We start from the raw sequence: 22,825 nt of genomic DNA, 5'->3' as shown, positions 1-22,825 counted from the left end.
ACACACACACACACACACACACACACACAAAACACGCGCACAGGGGGAGCCCAGGAGCCCATTTGGAGTGCCACCATGTGTGATGTGCTTTGAGCAGCAGCCAGTCATAGAGTGTGGAGCCTCAAATTCTTTCTCAAAGGGAGAAAGTGTGTTTTAACGTGAAAGTGTCCCCAACTGTACCCCCGACTCAGAGTGGGGAATATTTTCTGGCATTTAGCTGTGCGTTCGTTTTTTGATGTCCAGATTTATTCATAGATGGTGTTGTATGGTGAAAGTGGTTTGTTCATTTCGTTCACCTCCACCCCCTCCGTACTGACAACAGATGGACCGGAAAGATTCTTACACTAGTTAAAGGGATGGCTCAACACTGAAGAAGCTCATATAAAAATGCATAGATCATAATACTATTCACAAAGTGAGTCATTTAATATTGTTAAACAGTGTGAATGGAGAATACTGAATTCCAATTGACCAGAGTACATGCTTAATTTGCTCTCATGTTGCCTCATTACTATATCGGAGCGCATTAATATGCATAGACTGGTGATACTGCATATTCTTGTTATTTTCAACAATCCCCAAGACAAAAGCCTACATGTGTTAGCCTGTCTCTAATTACTCTCTGTCCTCCCTCCTTCGTCAAGCGTAAATCTTTAAAAACTGGTCACAAATGAATAGGTTCATTTTTAAGAAAGGCTCAATCATTTCCTTAAACAGTAACACACTAGTTTGTACTCAAACAGGAGCAGAGCTAAAATAATCAGGCAATTCAACAGAAATGTAATCAACAGCTACTGCAATAAGCGAAGTGGACAGTGATGCCAGTATTTACTGAGCAGGGCTGCCGCTGGCCAATAAATAATGCTGATATCAAAATAAGGCAAAGTCATGTATAATTCTATTGTATTCTATAGGAAATTCCGCCATAGGTTCACAGCAGGATGCATTAGTTATAGTACAGGGCTCGAAACCTTCCTAAGACTGACAGGGAGAAGTGCTAACATCTTTCCACAGCAGCCATACTGATGAGGCTGCCTGCAGATGCACCTGAAGGCTTTTGTTGTTTATGTGCCTCATGAGCACAGACATCAACCCATGCTGATTATCTCAAAATGCTTGATAATGAATTGGCCGACCCACACACCACGTGGAGGGATGTATATATTTGGATAACCACACCGCTAGTAGTTTCAGCATATCTAACATAGAACTTTGGTTCTTTGAATATTGTTGCTTTGTTATGTGCTGATTTATGCGAGTGACTAAATGAGACAAAAATTTGTTCTGTTGATTAAGTTACGTTCACTCCCAAGTCTTCATCCCACCTGAAAATGTTTTCTTTGATTCCTTGAAAACTGCATGTCACCAATGAGGTGATCAGGAGTGTTTCTTTTTAGCTTGATCAGTCTTAATCATTCTAGCCACCGATATTGATGACTAGTCAACTGTTTGAAAGCAGTCCAGTCACTAATCAGATGCACACTTGAGAGAAATCAGGTCGCATCTTCATTAGTCATGCATTAGTGAGGCTTTAAAGCATGTAAACAGGAGTGTGAATGGAAAAGCTTTTGCACACCGTGTATACACATTAGCTTTCTGCGTCCATCAGTGTTTTTGTTGCTGAGGACAGACAACACAATAGGCAAACAAGGCAGAGTTGCAGCCCACCTAACAATTGTGTCTTGGGATTATGGGAGGAAACTCAAACACTTGGTACGTGCAACCCGAGCCTGATCGCACAAAGTGACGGCAAACCATCGCGCAAAGTGCCTTAACACGGTGGTGCGATCGACCGAAGTAAGTCTGCGAACAAGCAGGAAGGGCCGATTGGATACCAGAGGTGTTTCTTTGTTTTGAGAACAAACACAAGCGCGTCAGACGGAGAGAAAATGCCATAGGTGGTGTTGACGAGTTCACACAAGAAAAAGAGAGCGAAGTACAGACAGGATCAGAGACATAGACAGCTGAAAGTGAGCTGAAATTAAAGAAGAAGAAAAAAAACCAGCTTCAGTTTAAGAGGCTGTTACTGAAAACCAGCTTGCAGCCTGGATACTCCAGACAGTGATGGTTTCAGAGCTTTGCCTGAAAGCCTTTAGAAGTCTCTCACAATCCCCGGGTCTAAAAAGGATGACGGGAAACATTACCCACATTTTGATGCATTTCCTGCAACCAGGAAACGTCAGGACGCGTTAAATAGATGAAAGCAAGTACACTGGAGAGTATATTTAAATTCTTATCGAAGCCTTTACATGCTGGAGGGATTTTAAACTCATTATTCACAAATCAGAATTAATGACAAGGTCTCATTTAATTTTCCCGAGCCCTCCTCTTTTTTGGGGAACATAAATTCTTCAAGATTTTATTAATGTCCATCTTGGCTGAAACTCAGTGGTTTGCTGAGACAGAAGACTGCACAATATATCACTAGTCGCATAGAATATGATCTTAGAGCTGCTGGTGTTTTTCAAGCACGGAAAGAGGAGCCATAAAACCTCTCACCCATCGGTAAAGAGTCTTGCAAGTTGTTTGCGAATGTATTTGTTCGGGGCTCCGACTGTTTATATGCGACAAGGGAGGACTTAAACATTAAACATAGAAATGTTTTTAAGACGTGTAGGCCATGTTGGGGCTCAGTTTGTCTTTCTGCTCACTGTGGGAATTAAGGTGCAATAAGATGCTGTGGATAGAAGCTCATGTTCTTTCAATAGAGACCGTCTGTTCCTACTTTATTCTGATGAAATTCTATGTTTTCCTTGTCAACGAATCCAATGAAAAGACAAAAACCAACAATATATTAGTCTGTCTCCCGACAGGGCCCCTAGCCCATTCATTGCTACTAAAGACATAGACCCATAAATATGTCTCCTTGAATAAATACTTTCTTTTTTAAAGTGGTAAATAGTCGACTTTTTGGGGACTATTTTCAGGTGGTGGATTAATACACATTTGCCTCATAACAGATGTTGTTTGTCCACTTGTCCGACACCAGTAGTGCGCGCGCCTCACTATCGTGGACAATGTTGTGGTAAATCCAGTATTTTAGATTTTAGTTTCTGTATTTTCACAGCTCAGGTAAGAGTTTCACAGGGATAGTGTAAACGGAGCGTGATGGTAACGTGCCGAATCATGGCCAACAGAGTACATAAATAGTCTGCGTGGTAAAATGCATTCATTGCCACATTTTGGATGACAAATGTTTTTTTTCTTTCTCTCCAAGGGAACTGTGTTTCTGACTTTCCCCTTTGTGTCTCCACAGAAACCTGCTGGACAGGGACACCTTCTCCAAATCAGACCCAAGTAAGATCCACCACCTCTCTTTGTCTGTCACCCATGGTGAACAGGTTTGTGTCTATGTCACCGCATGATGGTTACTAGAGAGCTCTTGGCTCTTTAACATTTCTGAGGAGGACAAGATAGAAGGAAGCAGGAGGACAGCACAAAAGAGTGAAAGTAATGGGTGAGGAAAGGTATAAAAAAGTTAAGAACAAATGAGAAAAAATGTAGAATCTAAGGTGAAACAGGTGTAAGGGAGTGAGAAATCAATTATGAACTGAAGGAAGGTCTTGTCTTTAGCTGTATGTAGTCGTGAGTCACTCCTTATGTGTGCAAGTGTGTTTTTTTTTTCCCACTAAATGTGTGAGCTCGGCTCGAGGCAGGTCTGACTAATGCATGTAGCCAACTAAGAAGCTTCCCCCTATAGATTCACAGAACGGGCAGCAAGTCTCCTCTACTCTCCCAACAGTTCAAATAATTATTATAATACTGTTCGCACCGGGGCAGTAAGTTAAAGATTTTGCTTATTTGAGACCTGAAAACTCGACTTAACTCGACTGAACCGAAGGCACTGTATAATGAATCAGCCTCTACACAGACAGGTAGAGTAATACTTTCCAACAAGCACATTGAGAGATATGAAAGTGGTATCATGGGTATATCATTATACCCATGTGTATGTGGCTGGATGTGTGTTAGGGGAGTGTGGGTAGGATGAGATGATCCGGGGTAAGATTCATGCCATTATAAAAGGAACTGAAATTGTTATGAAAGAAGACATTTGTCATTTTGAGGTGTGTGTGAATTTGGGATAATGATATCAGGATGACTTTTGGTGCTGTATAATGACTCACTAACACACACACACACACACACTGTCTCTGCAGAACAAAGTATGTCAGCACATTTACAATAGCATGGGATAAAAATGACTCAAGGTGATGATGGCAGTGATGAACACGATGACGAGGCTGACAGTGATTAACATGATGAGGAGGAGGAGGAAGGAACCCAGGCTTTACCCATACATTTAGGCATCCTCTTGTGCTGAGTAGCACTTGTGATTATGCTGAGCACGGCGACTTCGGTCTACTGATATGAACCAGCCTGACAGGGTAAAAGAGCAAGGAGGTAAAGGAAAGAGGAAAAAAGAGAATATGCCTGAGATACTGGAAATATAGAGATATCTCGGATCTGTCACTTGCTGGTAAAAATACATTTCAAATGTTAAGAGCGGTGATCCAATACAGGAAAACCAAGCAGCCTCTGGTACAAGTGCAAAAAAGACATAAAGCCCTTGAATACATGACCCCAAGACTGTGAAGTTTTCTGTTCTATTATTGGTTTAAATCTATCTGTTCCCCAAATATCACCTGTCTGTTTCTATCAGACCACAATGAAATATCTTGTGTGTCTGTGTGGGGGTGTGAACATGCACATTATATCCCTATATATCCTTCTGTCACTTATGTGAAAAGAACATCAAAGGCCTCCAGAAATGAAGTGTATAATGAGCGAGCTCAGTAATTTGCCTTTTAGTGAATTGCCTTGTTTCGGGAAATTGCATAATGGCCTGAAATGATGTCTTTCACCATCTGAAGATGGGAATGTAATATATATGGTTTGGCCTCATGAATAAAAAATCAGGTGCTTTGATGTAGTCATATTCTGATGGATTAGATAAATACCATGACATTTGTTTTGTTTGTTTTTGGTTTATTTGTTTGGTTCTTTATGAGAATGATGCTCATCTGTTCTTCCCTGGCCTACAGTACTCACCAGTTCAAAAACATGATTTTGAAGAAGACTGTAATCGTACGATGTGTAGGTAGTTAGGTCCAGTATATGAATAATTGGGAAGTTTTTGAGGAAAATGTTTGTACAACTGTAATGGACATTAGCATAGGTTTTAACATGCTAATAAGCTTTAATTGTATCGTGTCTCTGTTCTTCACAGTTTGTGTTCTCTACACACAAGGCATGGGCAACAAGGAGTGGAGAGAGGTGAGTGTGTATCACACAATATGCAGAGGCCACTTTATGTTGAGTTACGAAAACATGTCCTTTCACTATGAAATAGAGATACAACAGACTCCAATGGTGACAAATACAGTGTATCAAAACATCCACTGCTCAACCTGCTCCTGTAGCATGATCACCATCTCTGCAGTCTTTACATACACTCAGTATGTTTCATGTGTGGCTAAATATGGTCAAACAAGAGTCTACTTCCAGCAGCTCTGTGAGGCTGCACAGTGGCGCTTTGAGCTAAATGCTAGTCTCAACACGCCAGGGGTTGCCTTAACCGATTACTTTCCATCACTGACTGAAATGTTTTATCAACGACGGAAAAATCTGAAGGCCGCCCGTCATTTTGACGGATTAACACCGGGGGCGATCTACACTTCCACACATGCAACACTGTCAATAACCACATGTAGACCACCTGTAGTAGACCTCTGTCCATTTGGTGGCGAGGGTGCATATTAATTAGCTATTGTCTATTAGTCTTTTACCAGTTAGTTAGGCTATATGTCTCATTATCATTAAAAAAAGAGAATTAAAATGACAGGTAATAAAGGATTATGACACAAATCTTACAACCCTGTCTTTCAAAATGACGGACAACGAGAAAGTCTAACACAACTTCAGCGTGGTGCTCTCCTGCTGAGGACAGCAATGCTAAAATGCTGATGTTAAACAAGTGTAATGCTATTCACTGTTTTTTCTAATTCATTCCCCAACGTTTTGTAATTTAACACAGGGAAAGTAATTATATTATTGAAGTTCTAGACAATTTCATTAATTAATCCAAACTAATTATTAATTAATTTTGATAAGAAAACCCCCAGTCTGTTTGTGCTTGTAGACACAACCAGTACTTCCAACTTGTTTATAAGCATGTGTGCACTTACGTATGCTGCAATCACCTGTGTGTTTCACAATAATGAATATTCATGAATGTAAATGAGGGGGCAAATCTTGCAGCCATAATCATTCACAGTTATTCATAGTTCTGAGTAGCCCATCATCTGCATGCATTATTAATAGGCTAAGTTAAATGCCAAACCGGGGGCCTACTTGACCCCCATTGACTTAATACTTTAGCTGCTCTGCATTCATTACTCTAAAGCTGTACATAATCTTCTGGAACCAGCGTCTCCCCTGATGTGTCTCCTACTGGTCAGTAGTTATTCTGATGAGTCACAGCGACTTCACAAAGGGCTTGTAAAAACTGTGATTTGAGTAAGGTCAAAGTTTTGATGTTTGGTGAGCTGCGAAATAAAATAAAAACCCCTACAGATACCAGTTTGGCCATCAACTTGGGCATCTTCATAGATTATATAGGTTTGGGTTATTGGACTATTTGGTGGTCCAACATTTAGAAAATCAGAAATATATTGAGAAGAAAAACTGGTTCAGTTTATCCAAAAGGTATTCTTATCTTTTTATTTTCTTTCTTTATAGTTTGGGAGAACAGAGGTGATTGACAACACACTAAACCCAGACTTTGTGCGGAAATTCATTTTGGACTACTTCTTTGAAGAACGGCAGAACCTCCGATTTGATTTGTAAGTAATGCCTACACCTTTTGTGTGTGTCTTCGTGTCATTTTGGTATTAATATTGATATTTGTTGAGTTTAATACTGGTCCTGGCACCATGCACTGTAAAAGTCAAATGCATTTGAGGTTCTAAAGTTGATCTTTGGTTTACCCAATGATAGAAGCCTCTCTCGACTCTCCCTTCACGTTATTAGTTCTTAAAATACAAACTAGGCTTCTGTCACCTGCAAATTATTATTATTATTTGCTTACATTAATTTATTTTAGAACTACAAGTATGGCTGTTTTTATCTTCATCTCTTTACTGTACAGTTGGCATACACCACAGTTTCCTACTCTGCTCTAATTTTCTCTCAATTAACATAAATTGAGAGAAGGTTAAGTAGATTGCACAATGCATGTGCCACTTGATTAATAGTCAATCATGCCACCTAATATTGGCTTATTATAAAACAATTACAGGAACATGGGCTTAATTTGATTTTAAAAAATGAACTCAAAATTGTAAAAAAAAAAAAAAAAAGCGTTAGGGAAAAATGTTTTACGAACTGCATTATTTAGTATTGTAATGTAGATTTCTACTGCATATTTATGCCAATATCACTGAGTCTTTTTTCCAAAAGTTATACAGGGACAATTCTTTGTACCTTGACACTACCAGACAGTGATTTAGAAGTGCACTTAACTGGGACCGCTTCACTTGTCTAGAAGCATTGGATAGCAACTTTAAAAGCTCTTGGTATATAGGTATTTGTCCAATAATATTTTTATGACTGATATTCGACAGATTGAGGAAGAAGTATGTCCTCCATATCAGCCACAAAATGAAAGTAATAAAACACTTACCTAACTTGTAAATTGTGTTGAGTTTCAAAGCATCAGTAGTGAGCTGGAAGGACATTTTGCATATGTTTTTAAAAAGCTTCACCTGCTGTGTCTCTGTTTGTACTAAGGCCTTAAAAAGCACATTGATAACAGTGTGGACTTAGAAACATACGTCAGTGCATCCTTTTGCCTACCTTCAAGTGTAATAAGCTTTGATTAGTGCACTCTGCTGGATAGACTAACCGATAAATCGGTCGGGCTTTTACTAGTGCTGTACTATATAACAGTATGTTATAAACTCTGACTGCATCTCACACTTGATTCCTTTGCATAGACGCATACGATGCTATCTGTAGGAGGCAGTTGGTCTGTAGATTTATTAAGCCAGTAGGTGAGGGGATTTTCTTTCTCAATTTGCTCTCAGATTGCATTTCTCATTGAATTACAGAGGGGATTTCAGTAGCTTTATTTTATTAGATGGAGACTAATTATATTATAATCTATGAACCAGGGAGTCACGACGACAACCCATCTGGGATCTGAAAGTTAGACTCTGTGAAGTTAGTGTGTCTGCATATAACGTGTGTGTGTGTGTGTGTGTTTTTGTGTCTGCCTGTGAGAGATGGAAAAGGAGAGAGAAAGAGCAAGGCAGAGACAGCATAGTTTGTGTGCGTCTGCGTGTGGGTGGAGGTATGTCTATATTTGTGCATAGGGGTTTCTGTATCCCTATTTTTCACAACTGTATTAGTATTGCAAAGATATTTTATATGAAGTGCCGCTGTAGTGTACATCTACACTAAATGTATCATAATCCCTGTTCCTAGGGAGTATAAAAAAAAGTGGTACACGCACAAACTTTCTTGCTGTTCACTTTAATGACAGATGTAGCGATCCACCTTTGTTACCCTTCATGTGGCTCTCGTGTTCCTTTCTCACTGTCACATTGTTACGTTAGTCAGTGGACGATTGTGTCTTTTGGTACAGGTAGCATCCCTGTTTGTCCCTACGTGTGCAAGTGTCTCAGTATCTCAGCCGGTTGCTCTGTCACAGCACATACTCGTATTACTGTCTCACAACAGAAGTGTCACAGGGCCGCATTGACACTCCAAGACAAAAAGCAAAACCCATGTGTGTGCATTCCCACATACTGTGTGTGGCTATGGTGACAATATTGTGTGCGCACGTGTTTGTGGCTTTGTGTGCGTTTTAACGATGGTAACCATAACAACCGGGGTTCCAGGGGATGGTGGGTGTGATATAGGAGTGGACAGATTTCCTTCAGGGAAAGAGAAGCATTTAACCTTTCATATCTAGTCTGCCTGCTCCACTTGTGTACCGCGCCATGTTACGACCCAGTATACATCATCACACATAAATGGACTGGTATAAACCTGTTACTTTTCTTCCTGAAATATACGGGCCATGCAGGATGTTTAGTTGTGTGTTTTGTTGTTTCCTTCTCATTTGTCTAGGAAGCTATATAAATGCTTGAGTGCGTGTCTCTGTGCTTGCTGTCTCTTGAGTGGTTTCCTGAATGGAACTGAGCATCTGAGGAACAAAAGCGCACTGGCTTTTTGTTGGTCTTTTTGTGTATGTGTGTTGTTGCTAGTACCATTCAGTGTTTGCGTCACTGTTGGAGAAACACGCATGTGCTTTTGTAGGTGAACGTGCTTGCATGTGTGTGCGTGGACGTAGCTCGCTCTAGCTCCTCTCCAGCCTAACAGTCGCAGATAGCTGCCGCTGCCGGCCTGCAGAGGGTAACACAGTTGTAGATGATAGCAGACGAAAGAATGTTTCCTCCCTCAGGCCTGTGAAGATGGGATCTGTGTGGAAAAAACAGAGCAGAGGTTATGAAATACTACTATGTCCCCTTTATATGGATTACGAGACTGCACTGTGTCTTATAGACCGCACTGTAAGTCTGTATCTCTTTTAATAGTGTGTGTGTGTGTATGGATTTCAAAATGGTATGTCATAATCAATATAAATCTACGACTTGTAGTACTATTACTGCTACTATTGCTATCACTAATAATTCTGAAAAGGAAAAAAAAGAAGAAAAACATGAAGTTGACACTAAGAACTGCATCCAGACTGAAATGTCACAACAACTGTTTTATGGATTGCCTTGTAGAGGCATTAATAGTCTTCAGAGAATGAACCCTACCTACTTAAGTGATCATCTGACATCCTTCTCCTCTCCTCTTCCGAGAAGTGTTTGATGGATTGCCATGACATTTTTATTTAATTTTAATATTACATTTGATATTAATGTACCCTAAAGCGTCAATTCTACAGACGTTGGCAATTGAATTTATCCGAGCAACAACTTGATTGATGGGCACCAAAATTTTATTATCATCCACGGCCATGAGGGTCAGAATAAAATTTTGTACTAAGGTAATACTTTACTTCATGACCACATACTTGCAAAACTAATTTCTATCACTTTCCCATCCCAGGCTAAAATAACATGCTAACATCATCGCCGTGAGTGAGCAAGTTAGCATGCTAATCTGAGCATTTAGCTGTGCTTCTGTACATCCTCACAAAGCTGCTAGCCTTGTTTTCGACCCTTTCTTCACAAGTAGGTCCAGTGGATGATGGGGTTCGAAGGTCTTCTAATAATGAGTTCATTAGTTCATTTTTTATGGTTTATGGTGTGGTTTGTCTCATCAGACCAGTGCTTCCCAACCTTTTTCCTTAAAGGTCCGGTCTGTATAATTTATAATTTCTATTGGCAGAAATGGAATATAATATTCATAGATATGTTGTCATTAGCGTATGATCAGATATAGGCCTCCTGTATATTTATATTAAGTTTTCTTACACACCTTATAATTGAGAAGGCTTTGCGACCCCCATGGAGCTTTGACGACCCCTAGTGGGGGTTAGGACCACCAGGTTGTGAACCGGTGACTTAGACAATAGAGACACTCTGAATGCTAAAAAAAGTCATAAACACTGATTATAAGATATCATGTGATTGTCATGCTTCGTATTCAGATTAATTTAGAATCCTAATTACGCAATGAGCGTGCACACACACACACACACCCACACACACACAAATATTATCCTGAACAGTCCTGTAAAGTAACTCAATTGCTCCTCATTTCTCCCCCAAACAATTACCCAGCAAAGGGCAATCCATTTTTAGTGGTGGGTGAAATGACCTGAGCTGTGAAATGACCTCAAATTTCTGAGTGAATGACTTGTCTGATTGCTTCCCATTTTTTAGAGTAGCCTCTGCACTGGAGGGGGCATTTCTGGACAAATTTGTATCTCTGCAGGTCTTGTACTTATGAGCAGGTGGAATGGAGCAATACAAAGTTTGAATAATATCCACACATACTGTACATTAAAAAAATAACATAATAGCTCGCTGTAACTCACACTAATGAGCAGAGATGGATACACAAAGGAGTACAGACGCTTATTTACTCACTAGCGCCGTGTTTCTCGCTTTGTCCTTGTCTTTTTCTCACATGCACAAACACGTTTACTCTCACAATCATGTGTATGACTGCCAATTAGTCCATTTAGTGTCAGTTTAATGGAGGATGCCTGTGAGCCTGTGATGCTGGGAAGTGGAATACCCGGAGCCTCTGGTGAGATCGTTGGTGACAAGCTGCTTGGCCCCATTACTGATTTACTCTGCCTGTAATCCCTGTCGTGTTCCCAGCTGAGCTCCTGTCACCCTCCATCGCTTCGTAATGCATTGACTCTCGCTTTATTTTCCTTTTTTCTATAGGTATGATGTTGACTCGAAGAGTGCCAACCTGTCAAAACACGTGAGTACCAAAACTTGATTAGGTGTGTTTCTGTGCGCACATTTAGGCATGTATGTTTGCATTTATTTTTTTTTATCCCTGCAAACTTTTGCTGATTTCATTCTGTGAGAAGGATTGCTGTCCTTTTTTATTACCTCCCATTAGCCTCATTTCAGCCACATTACAGTAATCTGACCATTGCAATGAGTGTGTTTATCATCTACTGTAATAGCACATTCCCTGAATGGCCTGTAGTTAATTTAGAAATGAAATAAACATTGATTTCCCCTGTCCACCCTGCTTTTTTGCATTGATAGCAGTGATTAGCATAACGGTAATTAGCAACAACAATGCGATAACTTGTCTTTGCTGGCAAACAATAATAGCTGTGTCTTGCCTACTGCATCATGGGGATTATCTAAGTGAAACAAGTCTTTGTCTGTCTGTCTGTCTGTCTGTCTGTCTGTCTGTCTGTCTGTCTGTCTGTCTTTCGATTCTTTCGCTTGTTTCGCTGACTGTTCATTCGATCAACTTCACAGTTTGTGGGTATATTGCTGAGGAGCCATGGAAGTGCAGTGTTGAATGTGAAGTAGTCCCCCCCTGCAGAGCCAGAGAGCCCCTGCAGTCCTAGACCCAGCAGTTCCACACCCTCAGTTTTAGATGTACGCATGTTGAAACGACAGTCTGTGACTAAGTTATACCCAGAGCCATGTTGAGAGAGGGTTAATCTTAGCCCTTCTCAATGACGCTGGTTATACCTAACAAGGCATTAGCTAATTAGTCCAGTGCATAACTCCTTGTAGTTTCCCCAACTATCTAACTTTTCATTTAAGAGTTGATACAGTTATAGTGCCACAAAATGGCTGTTTAAATCGGCAAATCTATCACTGAGCTGCACAGCATATGTGTATCCTGAAGGTCTGTGTCGGTAATCTTGTGTACACATGCCTGTTTTCAGCAAATCGGCTTTTCATTGATATCTGAGACTTGTTTGGGCAGGTGTTTGCTGTTGTTGCGGCCAATACTGACCTGGACTGTCGCTGTCCAATGCAAGGAAATAATAGCGACAATAAAAATACAACAGCACCAAAAATCATTCTCACCTAACTGTCTGCTGATAAACTAAGGCTATTACCTGGAAATTTACATTTATAGTTTCAGTGTCCGTAATAGGCAGTGTGCAATCAAGCATGGCTTCCTCTGTCTATTCAGTAGTTGGCCACCACCTGGAAGAGAGAACCGTGTATATACAATATGTATTTGTGTGAGTGTGTATGTCTGTGAAAAAACAAATTTCAAGATACACTGACTTGACTTTTGTGTCCCAGTCGGCCACTGAGCAGAGCTGCAGACAACCACACTGATGCTTTGACCCAAGGCGACCGACTCCGGCCCAGAGCTCTTATCAGTGTTTGCTCTTCAGTGTCCTGCCCAACCAGTCCGCCCACATATCTTATGACATAGACACACGGTCACATGACTTCCTAGAGTGGTGCCATTTGTGTCATAAACAAATGGAAATAGGTGGGGTAATTGGAAGGAACGGTTGGAGATGGGAAATGTGTGACTTGAGGCTTTAAGGAGGAGTATGTTACATTTGATACATTTCAATCCAAATGTCTTCATTTGTCTTTAATGGCCTACAGTGCTATTAAAAACCCACAAATGGAAGACTTTCCTTTTTCCAACTGCTTTCTTTATAGTTTACAGAATTGAACATAATTCGCAACGATACAACAGCAGACATGCTTTGTCTCCTAGGGCAATAATAATGCTACAGTGCTAATGTTCGTTTGCTGTCCACTGGAGATAAACGACTGCTACTTTAGACTTACAAAGCTAAGCTGAGTAAGTGAATGATCTTGTACAAGTGGAATATAGCAAAACATTAAAAAAAAATGAATCAAATAAAAACCAATTCTTGCCCTGTCAATGGGCATCTGGTTTGGATAAACAATTTAAGTCCTGTTCCCCCTGTTATGTGGCTGTAAACTACATGTCTATCTATGTCAACAGCTACCCTGAAAATTATATTTATTTTTCCCTGGCATTTTTTCATCGAGCCATTTCATGACCTCAGGGGAATAAATATAATAGGTGTAATTGAGGGCCTCTGTGGAGGCACAGGACACAAGGCTTGTATTTTCTGCACTTTCATAAATGTCCCATGTACCTGGCTGTAGAATCACAGGAAGTGGATTTTTTTTTTTGCCGTTATGCTCCATCACAGCAAACTGCCCTGCAGTATCATTAAGTGGCATCAGACTGAATGGTGCAATGCAAAACATTACAGTCATATTGATTTGGTGATGGTGTGTCATGTTTAGACCTATAACTACAAAAAACATACACTTTAGATTATTTTTGCAAAGTATACCATAATGATTTTATTGATTTCTCACCCTCAAGGCAATTGCAGAGATGTGAATCTTGCCAGAGATAGGTAATCTATCTCAGGCAAACAAAATTCTTTTGAGCATTTAAATTATTTTTCAAATACATTTTTGTGCATGTAGGGAGCTTTGGTCTTAGAGTAATTTCCATGTTGTTAAAAAATGTACTCTGGAAGGATTAAAGCCACTGTCAAGTCTTGGAGATCATAACAAGCAAGAAGTTTGAAATCATGGGTTATACAGAGTTCATTTGCCTTTAGCATTGAAATGTGACATTAACATACAGTATGAAGAGAAAGTGAAGGAGGTTAGCTAGCTTTGATTTCAAGGTACATGTCAGGGTCATGTTTTCATGCCACTTGATGTGACAGGTATTATTGCATCCGTCTCTTCTAAATTATTATGAGCAGCCCCGTCTAGCTGCAAGGCTGTCTCATAACACTACCTGGTCCACCTACTACTCACACCTCATACACTCTGGCTCCACCAACCCCAAGGCTCTGTGCTCTCCACCAACCCCAAGGCTCTTTTCTCCACAGTAAATAAACTCTCAACCCAGTACAATACCTCCAAATGCATTCACAACTGGATAAAATGCAACTCCTTTTTTATTCTTAAAGACCAAAAATTGACACCATTTACAAACAATATGGTTCCTCCTCTCCTGCCCCCACTGGTCTGCACTCCCACTCCATCATTTCTCCTCCCCTTACACCTCTCGCCCCTTTCCTCAGTTTCTCCCTGTGTCATCAGGAGCCTGTCCAAAATCTTGACAGGGATGACAACAATCTACATGTGTCCTGGACATCCCATCCCACCTCATCAAGGACTGTTACCAACTATCTATCAGCAGAAATTCAACTCCTCTCTCAGAGTCCCCATCACCAAACTGGCTGCTGTCACCCCCAGTCCTCAAAAAACCTTCGCGACTCCACCCCGACATCATATTCAAACTTTCGGCCCCATCTCAATCTTCCCTTTCTGTCTAAAAATACTGAATGCACTGTAGGCCATAACAACTCAAAAAACCCACCTCTGGCTCAAATGGACCTGTCGAAACTTGTCTGTTGCACCGCCCTCTCCTAGCTCCAATCTTATCTCACCGACAGACAACAGTTCATCCACATTCAACAAACTGCCCACCCTCCTCCAACCGCTCCGCTTCCCAAAGGTCCCCAGGCGCACGGTGCTTGGTCCTCCTCTTCCATACTCTACCTGCTCCCCTTCGGCAAACGCATTCGCACCATGGTATCAATTCAACTGTTTATGCTCGACGTCCAGTTTACATCTTCCACCAAATCCATCACCTTCTGCCCACTCACTCCACTCTCTTCTCTACTGCCTCTTATTCTTTATCTGGTTCCATCTCTTTAACCTTGCGACATATCTCTATTATCTATGGCCCCAAATCCATCACTAAAACCATACAGTTTTCTGCCTCACCGTCGACACCTCCACCCGATGTCCCATCCCCTCACAGTCGGCAACCTCAGAGTCAAGAATCTTTGACAATAACCTGCTCCTTTAAACACCACACAAACCAAATCACCAAAACTGCCTTTTTACCTTAAAAACATAGCCCCGACTCCCCCCCATCACTCTCCTTCTCTGCTTGCGAACTCATCCACGCCTTCATCACTCATAATCATTATTGCAACAGCATCCTCTACGCAGACCATCCAAACCTCAAAAAACTCCAATACATCTAGAACTCTGCCGCTCGTCTGCCACCCACACCCGCACCGTGACCACATTACCCCTGCCTCCAGGAACCTCCACTGGCTCCCGGTCCCACAACGCATTCAGTTCCAAAATCCTCCTCCTCGCACACACAAAGCCCTCATAACCAGGCCCCTTCCTACCTCACTTGACCTGCCTCCATCGCGACAATCCATTCCGTAGCTTCCGATCATCTGATGAAAACCTCCGACCTCCACCAACCCAGGACAAGCAGACCGCAACCGTGGGGCGACAGACTTCTTCTGCTAGCGCCCCCTCTTTCTGGGACTCTCGCCCCAAACAGCATCCACGTGACTGTACCGACCTTCCTCATTCAAATGTTCACCTTTTTAGAATTCCTTTTGATGTAGCTTGGGTAGTCTGCAGGTTTACCGGTTATTTTGTGTTTTGTTGCTTTTAGTTTTTATGGAAAGTGTGCTTTGGAGTATTTAGAAAACGTTTATAAATAAAATGTAGTTGATTATTTATGTTTATTTATTTGTATGTATATATGGTATATTATTATTATCTATTATGGTTGGTCATCGTCCCTGCCTCGCACCTCAGCTAATCATTCATAGTGAGCTTTGGTTTTTAGAGTTGCAGTTTTAAGATCGCTGAATGAAAGCAAGCAAATGCACTGCTGGCATTTATTCCATCAGCAACTGTATGAAGCGTAAATGAATTGAATACTATAGTGCGAAATGCTCCCAGTCTCCTAAACGCAAGTTTATTCCCTCTGTTTCCCCTCAGGATGTTTCTCTCCTCACTTTTTTTGTATCTGTAGATGCAATCCAATCCTCTTCTGCTTTCCTTGTCTTTCCTTCTCACTGGCATTCTGTCACCTTTTCTTTTTATTTGATTGCCATGCCCTCATTCTCTCACTTGCGCTCTTTCTCGATCTTTTCTTTTCTTATTTCCTTCCCTCTCCCTCCGTCTTTCCTCCCCCTTGCCTCACTTTCTTATAATCAATAATCTCATACAAGAAGAGGCAGGCATGTTGGCTCGGAGGCAGTGTACCAGCCTCGATCCAGGTCTCAGGGGGGACGAACCAGAGAGCCAATCCATTAGATGGTGTTTTAACATGGGAGCTGTAGGCTGCAGGCTCAGCTGGGAATCGGGTGAGAACGAGTGTGGAATATTGAGGGACAGGTCGGGAGAGTAGGGGAGAGATGAGACACGCTGTTCTGTTCATGAGATCACATTAATTCCTATCTCTATATGCACATAGATTTTGAACACAATATAATTAGCCACCTTTTTTATAGAGGGTTTGACAGTTGTAGCTAATGTCATTGATAATAGGTAATGGATAATTTACTAGATGCTTTATAAATCAGTTATAAGCAAGAATGACTTTTGGGTTGCCAAGTTGTGAAAAAATCCTCCAGCAGGAAACTTTTCTTTTGATCTGTCTAATTCAGTTACAGTTCCCTCTAATGGACCATTTACTTCTGGAAAACCCTGCAGGGAATCTGCACTGATATCTACCTGATTTATGAAGCCTTAGTAAATTAATTATGAACCAGTAAAGAAAAAGCTTTACATTATGAGAAATACACTTATTTGCTTCCTTGCCAAGAGTTATGTGAGAAGATTGATACCACTCTCTGTACAGTAAATATGAAGCTGCCACCAGCAGCCAGCTAATTTAGCTTGGTGCAAACATTGGAAACAAGCGAAAATGAACTGAATGTGAAGCTACAGACAGGAGAATGTTAGCTTGGCTTTGCATAAAGACTGTAAGCAAGGAGAAACCACTAACCTGGCTCAGTGTTAAGTAATACAAATCTCAAAAGGAAAAGGCTCTAGGAAGTCACTGCGCTCGTCCAAGAAATAGTCCAACACATAACCCAGCACTTATCGTTTCAGTTTTTTTGTGTGGACAAATAACAAACAAATGAAATATACTGTTTTGCAATTATTACATCTTGTAAACTCTTTATAAAGAGTGACATATCAGAAAGTACTTCTCAAAGTGCAGCATCATCCAGACTTTAGGCATCACCCTGCTCAGTCAGGTTAGCCTAGCATCCAACCTGTTGAATCCAATTTTGGAGTTGATCAGTTTCCAGTTCTGCTACTCATGGATGAGAAGGGTTAGTATTGAGCCCCCTGTATATTCTCTTAAAAACTCGTATCAATTATGTTTATTAACCATCTATATATATCTTCTCACATTCCCCCTGAACTCCTCCTCCACGGTGGATCTCAGTCATACCTGTCAAACAGTCGATTTTTTCTGGAACATTACTGAATGGAGCGACACCCACACAACTATCGTTTTTTTGACATTAAATATTTTTTTTATCCCATGCTGTTATATATTTAGTCATTAGCTGCACACAGCCAATTCTCCAATGGACCTCATGCTGGCAACAGCCGCAGTTGCTAGGTGATTTGTGACTTTACTGCTCAGCCCCTACATCATAGACAGTGGAAAATATCATAAAATAAAAAAATATTATTTCAACACTTATTGTGGCCAATAGAAATGACAAATTAAAGTCATGTGACCGTCTGCATGTCGAGATAAATGAGCTAGACAGACCGACATGAAGCTGGGCAGATGGATAAAGAATAACAGAAGTCTAATCAATGAAGCAAAGATAAACCATTATGTAAGTGCTGCTTGGAGCTGATCCAGTCAGATATTAGAGACAGTGTCCAATAATGACAAAAAGTCTCACCAGTATGCCCCCCGGGGAAAGGGGGATCGAGATAGCATGTTTCTCTAATAGCTTCCATTCAATTAGAGAAGAGGGTTCTGACATAGTTTGTGTGTTTGTTCAGTAGTTGTTTCATCCTTGTTTTTTGAAATCTTACGTTTTACACTGAGTAAGCTAATTCCGTTTTATGCTGATGCACACAGATTTCTTTCGCGTATGTACGCTTCACCTCATACCTTTCTGTCAGTATCAGCTGTAAAGTTTCATTATGTGATGGCGATTTAATTTAAAAGGAAAGTGGCAAGGGAGCAGAGTGTGGCAGATGTGAGGGCTGGTGGGAGGAAGGCTCAATCTACTTGCTAATATCTGTCAAAGGGGAACATGGAGGTATTTGAAAGGGGTTGGCCCTGCAGGGTGGGCTCTGTAAAGATCAGGGACGAGGGTCATTTTTGTTTCTTTATGGCTGTGTAATTTTATGTCAGTTTTGTTTTGTGTTTTATGTGTTTCAGTTGGATGTGTTTATTTAAAAAAAAAAAAAAAAATGTCTCTTTCTCTACCTCTGCAGGATTTTCTGGGCCAGGCCTACTTTACTCTGGGCGAGGTGGTTGGATCGTTGGGCAGTCGCTCGGAAAAAGCTCTTGGGTGAGTAGGTGTTCCCATAGCTGGTAGTGTGCCAAGATTTCAGTAATTATGTGACCAATGTTGATTGATGGTTACAGCAAATGAAATGAAATGATTGTCAGAACTGTCAGGGATGCTTTTCCCTATTTGGTATACAGTGGGCTGACAGGAAGTTACTGTATCTGTATGTGTGTGAGCATTTTTTTACACCTGCAGTTATTCCACAAAGATTGTTCTCTGTACTCACTTGGTTTCTTTTTTTATGAAGGCTTTCTACCACTTGTGCCTGAACAATGAAGAGAATGTCTTTCCCACAGGAACATCCTTTAAGCAGTCAGTACTCTTTGCATGAGTTGCTGTAGTTATCTACAGCTGCACTTTTTTTCATGGTGAACAATGTTTTTTCTAAACAAGCTGAATATATATATATATATAGTTTTAAGAAGTAGTTTATGCATTTATATTTTATGTTTAGGTTTTCTTACGGAGAGTTAGATGAGAAGACAGATACCACTGTCCTGTCTGAACACTAAATATGAAGCAAGCAACCAGCTTATCTTAGCATAAAGACTACTTTAAAGTTAACCAAATAGCACGTTATTTCTGCTATATTTGTTTAATCCGTACAGAAACATAAATATAATATATATACATACTGACAATATTTCTTGGCCGGGAGCAGAATTACATTCACATATATATTTTTTTTATTTCTAAAAATTAGAATGACACTCCAGGAGAATTATAGACAAAAAGATGTGCACTGTTGTTTGAAGCTTGCCTTCCTTCTCCAAGAAGTTTGGTAAATGACAGTATGTCTCTCACCATTTGTGCGACTGCTGTAAATCCCCCTGGCTCTCTGAACAGTAAATAACAGGGTAACTTGTTAACACACAGTGTGAAAGGCGGTATATCCATAAGCAAAACACGGAAATCCTATAATTCAAATAAGCTATAGTTACAGTTTAGTGGATGAAAATGTGTATGAGGTGTCAGGTATAGAGCTTTAGAGCTGTGACAAATGTAGATCCAACTCTGTATGGAAGAACACCTGCTGTTTGGTAATTAGAGTGACTTGAGCAGTATCAAGGGTGTAACCCTGAAGTTACAAGTGAATGAAAATGATGATAAATAAGAAGCAGCTGTACATAATAGCATAAGCCAGCCAGCAGTATTTATATTTAAAAAAAAGTGTTTAGCCTTTTATTTGTCTAAAGTAGACTGAATTGAATATAACGTGCATCACACATTAGGATAAATGCTGTCAGAGTGACCTGTAATTTTTAATATCAGTACGAAACAGTTTCCCATCTGGGGGAAAGTGCTTCAGGCTCAAAGTGTGTTATCCATCCATTCTCCATCTACAGAGAGTAAGTACATTTACATAAAGCAGATAACCATGAATAAGGCTTTTCATCTTTAATTTGTCATTGCTGATGTGCTGGAGTTCAGATTAATGACAGATGCATTAGATAATATGTCAGCACACTAACATCAACACATGAATCAAAATCATCCTCACAGAGTGCGACATTCAGGGTTTTAAATGTTATATTTTGAAGCAATACTAAGGGGGTTATTTTAAATGCTAATGTAGGGATATCAGCATTTAAAAAATAGTTTTTGCATTAAAATTAGATGCCTAAGCTGATAAATGTCTGTGCTATTTGGAGCATTTTTAATAGATCAGAATCTAAGCCTGATCCAAAATCAGTCATTTATTTTAAACCATTTGTGCTCAAGCTGCTTCAGCTGTCAACAACACCCCTGAGCGCTTCTATAAAACACATTGAGTGTTTAAATAAGTGATCCACTGAGCAGCACAAACCAACAGCCAGCAGTTTCAGAAAAGATATCCGCTCTAACAGGGAGCTGTTTTATCACACTGCATTAGAAGAAGGCTGTGATACAGGGCACAAACATAACAAAAATTATTAGTGTACTAATAATAACTAAATTATTAAAATATCATTATTATTATTAACAGATATTAAAATACTTTGATCAAGATCAGCTGCAAAATCATTCATTAGGAGCCCTAATTAGGATACATCATCATCTACCTTTATCCATGATGCTGCTCTTTTCTTGGCTTCAGTTATTTTCTCTCCCTCGTGGTTGAAGCCCTCTTGGCTTCCTTTCAACTGTGTCTTTTTAATCCAATGTACCTGTTCATTTGAAACCTAGATCAGCCTTGAGATCTAAAAAGGGGGCTGTGGGGGGAACATAACAGCCAAACTGGCATCCCTTCACTGAACATTGTCAACAACCTGGCAACCTGGGCGTTGGACCTGAGCGTGTTTGTGTCTCTTTCGTGTGCGCTTCCAATATTCGCTGTCATCCACTTGAGCATCAATCGCCATGGTGATTGCTGAGGCAGGTTTCCCACTCAGAGAAGGAGGGAGGGAGGGAGGGAGGTAGCACCTGTTTGTCCATGTACAGTATGTGTGTGTGCACATGCTGATATGTGCACCATGGACCCCTCCAAAGTGCAAAACGATGTTGTCTACCCTGAAGTGCTACTCAAGAAACCCCTCCCTCCACTCCACTCTTCATCTCATACACACACACGAGTGCACACAGATGCCACACGCATATTTTTGTTAAGGCCATAAATTGTCTAAAAATGTCATTTTAATCATGAAGGATCACAGAATAGGATGCATTAATGCTACTTATTTAATGTTGTTCTTGAATGCTGAGCGAGTCTAGTTTTTTATTTTATTTTATTGTACTGTATGTTTTGCTTGGTTAAGGTTAGGGCATTTTTTCCCTGAACGTAATAGGATTCAGGAATTTAACAAATCAACATTACTGATGATGCTGAGTTAAAGACTGAATTGTCAAAGTACTGTGTGCCTAGTCTCAGAGGAGGACTATTTTTGTTAGTCTTGGTCTTGACTCATTCTCAGGATTATGTGCTTTGCTCAGTCTTAGACTGGGGTGTTTTAGACAGTCCTGCCGAAATGTATGTGCACTGCACTACGGCTTGGCAATATTATTGCATTGTATATTGCATTACACAAATAAAATATTTCAAGCAAATTGTAATTAAAAGTTACGAGATTTAATATCCTGATTGATTTCAAAGAGGTCCCCCAGCCCCATTGTGCTTGTGACAAAAACACTGAATTTGATTTCACAAAGTGAAGCCTGTTCCACTTATTATTTCACCGTCATTTTCCCTCGAGTGACTGTTGACATTGTGACATACTGTATATATTCTGTATTTGCTTGTTGCAGCACAGCGACACCGCTAGTCCTTTCTTTATGGAATGTATATTCTTTCCCTATGTTAGCATGGCTGCTTTCTTCTACACCAAAAAACATGTTTGGCTTTAGGGATGTTAGTCCCTCTTTCACTCTGAGGCCCTAGAGTTGGTCTCCAGGCATTGTACTGCAGCTGCCCACTGCTTCAGAATACCTTTAGTACAGTAAATACTCCTGAAGACAATCTATAAAGTGTAACTTTAATCTAATAATACGTTTAATTCTGCCATTTCTATGGCTGCCAAATTACATTAAATTGAAAATTCTAGATGCCTTGTATGTGATTTTATCATATTATTATATATTATCATAGATTAATCATAATTAATGGGAGGAAAGGTTGTGTGAATAGTAGAAAATAGAAGCTCTGTACTTTCATAGTTGAGGAAAGTAGAGGCTGTTCAAGTAGAACGTAGGAGTTGTGTACTTTCAGGCTCTGAGAACATTCACTCTTCACATATTGTGCCATATTACTACAAGTATATGCAGCTAGAAAAATCATGATTAATTGAAATATATTTAATAGATTCATATATTCCATAATTGTCATATGGACCATTTATAGACCTGTTCTCAAAGAAGTCATGACTGACTGACATGGTACAGAAATGGAAACGCTGTCAACATTTATTAACAACAAAGGTGCAGAGGCCACAGCTGCTGCAGTCCTTGTCTTGCTGAGGTTGTGTGTATGCGTGTGTCTGTCTGTCTGTCTGT

The 22,825-nt window shown here is 40.2% G+C and overlaps 1 protein-coding gene across 1 annotated transcript in view; it reads left to right on the top strand.

Moving 5' to 3' along the window:
- LOC118336271 (copine-8-like) overlaps positions 1-22,825 on the top strand; it is a 60,164-nt gene that overhangs the window by 9,620 nt on the left and 27,719 nt on the right. The window contains exons 2-6 of the mRNA XM_035672884.1: positions 3,257-3,297; positions 5,231-5,277; positions 6,742-6,845; positions 11,418-11,457; positions 18,783-18,859. Of these exons, the coding sequence (XP_035528777.1) occupies positions 3,257-3,297; positions 5,231-5,277; positions 6,742-6,845; positions 11,418-11,457; positions 18,783-18,859 (309 nt within the window). The remainder of the gene's footprint in view (positions 1-3,256; positions 3,298-5,230; positions 5,278-6,741; positions 6,846-11,417; positions 11,458-18,782; positions 18,860-22,825) is intronic.

Source organism: Morone saxatilis, unplaced genomic scaffold (assembly GCF_004916995.1).
Source record: "Morone saxatilis isolate NCDOM2014 unplaced genomic scaffold, NCSU_SB_2.0 Contig10, whole genome shotgun sequence".
Classification (NCBI taxonomy): Eukaryota; Metazoa; Chordata; class Actinopteri; family Moronidae; genus Morone; species Morone saxatilis.
Note: the sequence above shows the minus strand (reverse complement) of the source record. Positions and strands in the feature narration are given on the sequence as shown.